Here is an 8,264-nt window from a genome sequence, read left to right as displayed (position 1 = left end):
GGCTAAAGCTGCGTTCGTGCAGAATGAGCTAAACTGCTGTGAAGATTAGGGTTCACTGCTGATGCTCGACAGGTATTCCAGAAAAACCAACAGTGGTATCCGGATAGCCGTCCTTTCTGGACAAGCTATCTGATGTTCGAACTTGAACAACCTACCAGTGCAGAAACTGAGGACGTGCAATATCAACGCATTAAGCAAGTGTTGAGCGAAATTCGATCGAAGAGCACCCTCCAGCCCGCGATTGTAAAGGAGCTTGTCCAAATTTATATGTTATACTTGCTAGAACGTGGATCGAACGAATCTGCGAAGGAGTATATGACTCTGGACCGCGAGATAAATGGACCCCAGTCCGTTCAAGCGTTGATGAAACCATTGGTCGACAAGGATATCCAAGTTAGTAAAGTTACTGTCAACCCGAATGGAAGTCAAGCCCCTCCATCCACGGAACCCACCACCCAGCAAGCTCAAGTCCCGTACGGCAAACAGTATCAGCAACCACCAGAGAGACCTATTTCGTCTAATGGGAGTGTATAACAGCCTTTACTAGCCTCATCAAACATGGTTTTTTTGTTGATAGTTTCAACAGTTTCCAGCACCAGGCTGTGATTTTCGTGTGTAATTTCATGATTTCATCATATATGGCTCCCGCTGGCACACATCTCTTCCAGATTCTCTATCTCCTCGCAGAATTGCGGAACAATTCCTCTGTTTTTTCTTTTTTTTTTTTTTTTCTTTTTCTTTTTTAGATTCGGCGGCTCGGAGGCAAAAACTGTTGACAGCGAGTTTTGCTGGGAAACGATTAACGGCTTTAACTAACGTACCGGGTCACATCAGACTATCAGTTTCGGGTACCTGCTGCAATGCTACTATGGGGGGATGGTCTCCGATTCAATGATTGGATGGAGGCAGATGTATTTTATTTATATGTTGAGGTTTTTTATGCTTCTTATCTTGCTTTTCTCTTTTATGCTTGGTGGATTCCGGAACTTTACGCGCCTCTGAACTATTTGGAGGAGCAATTGTTCGTACGGTAGTTTGAAATGTAGAACATTTGAATTTTTCCAAAGCTGAAATTGGTTGAAAGTTTTCGAAAGGAAGAAGACCTTGTCGTAGTTGGGTTTTCTGATTTCTGTATAGCAAGTTTTGCCCTGGTGGTGATTGAGCTCTTTTGTCCTAGTGGCCTAGTAGTTTTCAGAGTACGCTGACTAATACGCTGCTTATCATGTTTTCCAGACAGAACGCCAACGATGTAACTGAGAGCTTCAATTCTGAGAAGAGCACCTGTTATTTGGCAATAACTATGGATTGGATCGCTGAAAATAGACCCCCTGGACCACCCCCGGAGCCCTTTGAACGCTCTCCTACACCACCTCCGCCGCCACCCGTATCGCTGGTGCCGCCTCCGCCACCAGATGCCGCTGCTCCTCCTCCGCCCCCGGATTCAATAGCTCCTCCTCCTCCTCCTCCCGAAGATGCGCCGCTTCCCGAGCCGCCTGCAGCTAAGAGAAAGAAGGTTGGCTGGGGAAGTCAGCGGTCAGCGACGCCTCTGAGTGTTGAGGAACTACTCCGAAAGAAGCGGGAAGCTGATGAAGCTGCATCAAAGGTACGTTGAAACTGAACTGTGCACCGTCACATTGCGCCATTTCCCTCTCCTTTTCCTACGGGTGCATTTGTTTACAGTGAGCATTTCAATTGGTTCGGATATATATTTTCCCTCACAGTGAAGATGGAAGTTGGTTACTGACTGCGTTGTTACCTTAAATTTTCTGTGTCTAGCCTAAATTCCTCACAAGAGCAGAAAGAGAGAAGCTCGCATTAGAGAAACGCGCGAAAGAGGTGGAAAATAAAAAGCGACTGCAAACAAACGGCGCCAGGCCCTCGCCTCGAAATTCTGAAACGAACGGTTATAATTCTTCAGCATCAAGAAGTGATGGAATTGATGGATCTTCCCGGGCCCCAATTCCCACGGGGCCCCGTGGCATGAGACACGGAGAAATCCCAACTGCTCCAGCCGCGATGCGCACGAAACAAAATGATATGCCTCCACCTCCCTCTCCCGGTCAGAAGGCTGAACAAAAGGGAGAAAAGCGGCCTTCTCCAGAAGAAGCACAAGCGGCCTTGATACGACAACGATATATGGGAAGTGACCAGACGTCGAATTTCTCTGCGAAGAAAAAACGGAGGAGGACAACGGAAAGGAAATTTAACTTCGAGTGGAATGCGGATGAAGATACTAGCCCCGATTACAATCCACTCTATCAAAACCGTTCGATTGCAAATTTCTTTGGTCGAGGTCGCTTAGCTGGGTTCAGTGACGAATTTGCAGATGCGGTTACAAGAAACTACGCAAGAGCTTTAGAAGATAGAGATCCGGAGGCTGGTAGAGCCAGAGCGAGGGAGATTTTGGAAATGGAAAGAAGAAGGAAAGAAGAAGGGGGACGGCATGCCTTGGATGCACATTGGTCCGAGAAGAAGTTGGAACACATGCGCGAGAGGGACTGGCGAATATTCAAGGAAGATTTCAACATCAGTACCAAGGGAGGAAGCATTCCCAATCCCATGCGGTCGTGGGCCGAATCGGGATTACCAAAACGCCTTCTTAGTATTGTTGAGCAAGTTGGATACACCGACCCGTCGCCTATTCAGCGAGCTGCTATCCCTATTGCGTTGCAAAATCGAGACCTTATCGGTGTTGCTGTGACTGGTTCCGGAAAAACTGCAGCATTCTTACTCCCTCTGCTCGTCTACATAGCAGAACTCCCACGACTAGATGAGTTTGAATGGAGAAGAAATGACGGTCCGTATGCGATAATCCTAGCGCCGACACGCGAATTAGCCCAACAAATCGAAATCGAAGCTAAGAAGTTCTCTGTCCCTCTTGGATTCAACGTTGTCAGTATTGTCGGTGGTCATTCGCTGGAAGAACAGGCTTACAGTTTGCGCAACGGGGCGGAGATCATCATCGCCACCCCCGGCCGTTTGGTAGACTGTATCGAGAGACGGATGATTGTCCTTAGTCAATGCTGCTACGTTATCATGGACGAAGCCGACCGTATGATTGATCTCGGCTTTGAGGAGCCTGTGAACAAAATCCTCGACGCTCTCCCCGTCACAAATCAGAAACCGGATACTGAAGACGCAGAAAACGCCCAAGCAATGAGCCGACATATCGGCGGCAAAGACCGATATAGGCAAACGATGATGTATACCGCCACCATGCCTTCTGCCGTCGAGCGAATTGCACGCAAATACCTCCGACGGCCCGCGATCGTCACAATCGGCAACATCGGCGAAGCCGTTTGACACAGTTGAGCAGCGCGTCGAATTTCATCTCCGGGCGAAGACTAGCGTAAGAAGCGACTAGCAGAGATCTTATCATCGCGAGAATTCCGCCCACCAATCATCGTCGTCGTCAACATTTAAGCGCAACTGCGATGCTGTCGCGCGCGATAATCAAAAACTTGGGGCTATTCCGTCCGTCACCGTTTGCATGGGAAGCAAGACGCAGGGATCAGCGTGAGCTGCCCTGGCGTCCGTTCGGAAAGGAAATACCGACGTGCTTGTTGCAACTGACCTGGCTGGACGCGGTATTGACGTTCCGGACGTTAGTCTGGTGGTTAACTTCAACATGGCGACGAATATTGAGAGTTATACGCATCGTATTGGTCGTACTGGACGTGCTGGGAAGAGTGGTATTGCGATTACGTTCTTGGGCAACGAGGATTCTGATGTCTTGTATGGCTCACTTTTCCCCCTCTCCCCTTTTTCCTTTTGAGTTTTCTTTGCTCGATTAACAACAGTACGCTTACCAATATTTCAACCAGATACGACCTCAAACAAATGCTTATGAAATCCTCTATTTCCCGCGTCCCTGAAGAACTCCGTAAGCACGAGGCCGCCCAGTCGAAGCCCGTACGAGGTGGCTCCGCGTCACAGAAGAAGATCGAGGAGAGCAGTGGCTTTGCCGGGAAGGGAGGTGGAGCTGGGTGGTAAATCGGAGGAGTTCTCTCCTCAATCCATGTGCCTTTTTCCACGCTTGCGTCGCGTCATAATCTGTTAAGGCTTCTTTTCTAGTTCTTACTCTTAGCCCACTAGGCGCTCTCGATGCAATGTAGCGGGGCTTATGACATGGTATATCTCATGTATATTATTATGAAGCCAACTTGACGAACTTGTCAATAGGGTATTAGGGACAAGATGAATATATTAAAGCACGATCAAACAATCAAAATAAGGAATGGAAATATGTCATACTCTTTGGATAACTAGTGTATTAACAATAACAAACTTATTATCTTCGGAATTGCATGGATTGATTTATATTTCTAAACGCCAATGAAGTAAGTATAGTGAACAGAGAGGGGATTCGAAAATGGGATGCAAGTCTAAACGGTCACGCAGAGTGGGATTATCAATTCCACAAAACTCTCGATTTTGCAATACAATAGGGATAGCAGCTCGCTGAATAGGTGACGGGTCGGTGTATCCAACTTGCTCAACAATACTAATTTGCATCAAAGTAATATTTCCTCTTGGCATGCTCCCCAGGACATAGTGAGCACCTTCCATTGACCGCCATGACGAAAACTACCTCATGTAAATGCAAATTAAGTTACTTTGAGTTCATGTACCCGTTTTTTGAGAGCCAGTCCTCAACATCAGCGCGATCGCGTTTAAGCCAACCAGCCTTAGCATAGAGGCTGTCAAGACTTTGTTGAAGGGAACGATCAAATCCCTATTGTACCGGTGGTTAGCGAAGTGTCATATTTATATTTGAGGCCTAATACCGAAGACGATGAGGAGCGACGAACCTTCTGATCCTTGTCCTTAAAGAAAGAAACGACGTCCTGGATTTGCGCATCTGTCGACAAGCTCCCTGTGCAAATTTGCACCACTGAGCCTAACATACTAAATTCGGGAGGCAGTCGCTTGGTAACTGCTTCCCAATTCTGCTTAAGCCATGCCCATCTGGCAGTGATACCGTTTGTGTGCCCGCGTAGGCCAGATAGTGGCATATAGATGTCTTGAGCTCTCACCTCGTCCGACAAGCAAAGGGAGAGCGTCTTTTGGATTAATTCGCTGTTTTCTGCACTACCCAACGTGCGGAGAGCTGTATTTTTTTCGGCTGAAGTTGATGCAACGCGGTACCATTCAAGCACGGCGTTGTATTCTTTTTCCCCACCTTCTCGAAGAACAATATCAAAAACACTTCCCCGAATGTTGGGATGGATGGCCGACCGATCACCGCTTGCAAACCGGCTAAACATATCCTTCGCAGCCGCCACAACCTTCTGGTCTCCAGATGATCCAGCAGCGCTAAACATCAGTGCTTTGAATTGCTGGAGCACGTGGTCATCACTCGCGGAGAACGACCACCCAAGCGAATGAGCCTTTACAGTCACCAGAGAGCGCTGTAGCTCCTTTAATGCATCTTTGGTCTTGCTATCTTCAAACATCCATGCGCCACGGATCGAACCAATACGGGTGAGGATTTCATTCCATACAACATATTGTGGCTCGGTGTCAAATCCAACTAACAGAGAAAGTATGCCAGATGTTTTCTGATAACCAGAAGAAGCCAGTGCCCCCGCATCAGCGATCATTCCGGCCCTGTCTTCCACAGTTAAAAGTCCGTCTTTGGCGGCCTTCCCCAGTTTCCGAAGGCGTTCTGGACTGTAAGAGGTTCGATATATACCAGAGTGATCTGCATTGACCTTGAAGAAATCAAGATCTGGGACCTTGAACTCTGCTTCCCGGCTAGTGAGCATTAAGGCTTCGTTAATTCCCTCACGAGTCTTCAAACCCAGCATCACGGGGAATATGGTCTTGTCCTCTTCTGGTTTGACGTCTCCAGTTCTCAGAAATCGATTCTGTTTCACGGAAATCGAACTCTTGCTGGCGTCTTCCGTAACAGTAATGACTGGAAATCCGACATTTTTAGTCCAGATGTCCATTACCGACTGGATAGGTTTACCATTGCTTGCTCCGGTTAGTGCTTCCCACAGGTCAGCAGTCTTGGTGTTTTTGTAGGCATGCTTCTGGATATAGTCTCTGACACCCTGGATGAAATTTTCTTCTCCCATATATTTGGAAATCATTCTGAGCACAGACGATCCCTTCGAATAAGAGATAGCATCGAAAATCTGGCTAATCTCATCAGCACGATAGACGGGAACCTCCACAGGATGGCTGCTCCGCAGCGAATCAAGAGACAAAGCCATTTGAAGGTTGTCGATGACATAAGATTCCCAGACCTTCCACTCAGGATAGAAGACATTGCATGAGTACCAGGACATCCATGTGGCAAAGCCCTCATTAAGCCAGAGGCCATCCCAGAAATCCATAGTGACGAGGTTCCCAAACCATTGGTGTGCCAATTCATGTTGCACTGTCTCGGCAATACGTTGCTTGGCAGCGGCGCCCGCAGAACTCTCGTCGTACAGAACATCCACGATACGGTACGTGATCAAGCCCCAGTTTTCCATCGCGCCAGCAGAAAAGTCTGGCACAGCAACCATGTCCATCTTGGGGAGAGGGAACTCGCTACCAAACGTCTTTTCATAAAACTCGAGGGTCTTTGCCGCAAGATCAAGGGAGAACCTTCCGTGTTCAATATTCTGGTCGGGAGGGGCATAGACGCGGATGGGAACTCTGAAATTCTTGGTTTCAATATAGTTAAGTTCACCAACGATGAAGGCAACAAGATATGTTGACATCAGCGGTGACTTGGTGAATTTGACTGCTTTTCTCATGCCCCCTGTGATCTGCGAAAGTACTTCCGTCTCCGATGCAACATCCATGTTGCTCAAACATGTTAAATTCTTATCCGCTATCAGGGTGACAGTGAACTGCGCCTTCAGCGAAGGTTCATCGAAGCAAGGGAACGCCCTTCGAGCATCCGTAGGCTCCATCTGACTGGAGGCCATATATTTGTTCTCGCCATTCGCACCCTTGTAGGAGCATCTATAAAACCCAGCCATGTTATCATTCAGTTTGCCCTGAAAGGTAATATTCAGTTGAGCTATTCCTCCTGCCTCAATTGTCTTCTCAAAGCTAATAATGGCAGTTTGTTTTTTCACGTTCAAGGAGATCGCAGGGTTGGAAGCCGTCAAGACTCCATTAGCGGAAACAGTGCAAGTTTGGATTTCGATATCCGTGGAATTGAGGGAAATCGAATTGGTGTTTTCGACAACATCAAGACTGTTTTGAATCAAATTGCAATCAGCAAAAATCCCTCATGATGGTGACCTTTTTCTTTTTCTTTTTTGTGTGTTTTTCCGGGGAAACATTTCTTCACGTACTCTATGATAACGGTACCTCTGTAAGTAAAGTTGCTGAAATCCGGCTCCAAGGTCAAGTCATAATGCAATGGCTTGACATTAGTTGGGAGGATCTCCCGGGCAGCCATCGCCGTGGCTCCACCAGCAACATCGTCGCCTTGTCTTGCGAGACACATCCTTCTAGAAGAGCAGTACCTCTTAGCCTGAATTGCAAGGGTAGTACGAGGGGTGAATCGAGATCGAAGAGGGACGGGGAACGCTGTAAGAGGAGTTGCAAGAGTTGCAGACGTACTTGATGAGGTTGTTGTAGGTGTTGTTGTTGTGGTTGACAAAAGCCGCGCTCGACACTCGAAATGGGGAAGTCGTGGAGGAAGAGTCTGTTCGGAAGCAACGGAGGTACAAAGTTGTTTTCTCTTTGCGATGTTCAGGATCGACCGAGCGTTCCTGGAACTGAGGGAAAGCATGGACTGCTGCGATGCGGGGCAGGGCGGGCAGCCGCGACTATATACGAGGACGAGGACGAGGGCGAGGGCGGGGGCGGGGGCGGGGAGACGAGGGCTTCTTCCAGACGGAGGGAAGCCAATGAGCGCAAGACAGCCCTGGTTGAGCTAAGATCGATTCAACCGCCTACTGCAGGCCCGTGGTGGGCACCGAAACTCACGCTGGCGAAATCAAAGCTGACAGTAAATACGCAGCAGAGCAAGCAGCAGGGCCCCGGCGGATAGAAGACAGCCAAGGTAGATTTTTTGTAGAAAGCTTCAACTGCGGCGCTGTGGAGCTGGCGGGACGGTTTTTAATTTTAGATATAAATTCTGAAGTTGAGTTAGCTTTGCCGGTAACTACACGCTAACTTGCTGCTTAGTCATTGATTTGTTTTCTCTTCCACCACCAGACAGATTGCGAGAAGTTGGATATCATTCCAGCAGTTCAAGTCAGTGGCCACACGTTGGCCTGCTCAGTCCTTTTATATTTTCTGCAAATGGG

The 8,264-nt window shown here is 48.1% G+C and overlaps 4 protein-coding genes across 4 annotated transcripts in view; 3 read left to right on the top strand and 1 right to left on the bottom strand.

Moving 5' to 3' along the window:
* HCAG_07086 (conserved hypothetical protein) overlaps nt 1-534 on the top strand; it is a gene marked incomplete at both ends in the record, with an annotated part of 2,384 nt that extends 1,850 nt beyond the window's left edge. The window contains one exon of the mRNA XM_001537614.1: nt 73-534. Within this exon, the coding sequence (XP_001537664.1) occupies nt 73-534 (462 nt within the window). The remainder of the gene's footprint in view (nt 1-72) is intronic.
* Nucleotides 535-1,222: 688 nt separating this feature from the next.
* Nucleotides 1,223-3,303, top strand: HCAG_07085 (hypothetical protein; the record flags this gene model as incomplete). Its single annotated transcript, XM_001537613.1, has 2 exons — nt 1,223-1,603; nt 1,777-3,303. 2 exons carry the CDS (start codon nt 1,223-1,225, stop codon nt 3,301-3,303), a joined length of 1,908 nt encoding a protein of 635 aa, XP_001537663.1.
* A 325-nt stretch (nt 3,304-3,628) lies between these two features.
* HCAG_07084 (hypothetical protein) lies at nt 3,629-4,201 on the top strand (the record flags this gene model as incomplete). Its single annotated transcript, XM_001537612.1, has 3 exons — nt 3,629-3,735; nt 3,825-3,989; nt 4,183-4,201. 3 exons carry the CDS (start codon nt 3,629-3,631, stop codon nt 4,199-4,201), a joined length of 291 nt encoding a protein of 96 aa, XP_001537662.1.
* A 411-nt stretch (nt 4,202-4,612) lies between these two features.
* On the bottom strand, nt 4,613-8,146 carry HCAG_07083 (aminopeptidase 2; the record flags this gene model as incomplete). Its single annotated transcript, XM_001537611.1, has 4 exons — nt 4,613-4,735; nt 4,812-7,200; nt 7,302-7,888; nt 8,132-8,146. The coding sequence occupies 4 exons, from the start codon at nt 8,144-8,146 to the stop codon at nt 4,613-4,615; spliced, it is 3,114 nt and encodes a 1,037-aa protein (XP_001537661.1).
* Nucleotides 8,147-8,264: the final 118 nt, after the last annotated feature.

Source organism: Histoplasma capsulatum, genomic scaffold, assembly GCF_000149585.1.
Source record: "Histoplasma capsulatum NAm1 scaffold_8 genomic scaffold, whole genome shotgun sequence".
In the NCBI taxonomy this organism is placed as follows: Eukaryota; Fungi; Ascomycota; class Eurotiomycetes; order Onygenales; family Ajellomycetaceae; genus Histoplasma; species Histoplasma mississippiense.
The sequence above is the reverse complement of the archived record's forward strand: the minus strand, read 5'-3'. Positions and strand labels throughout refer to the sequence as shown.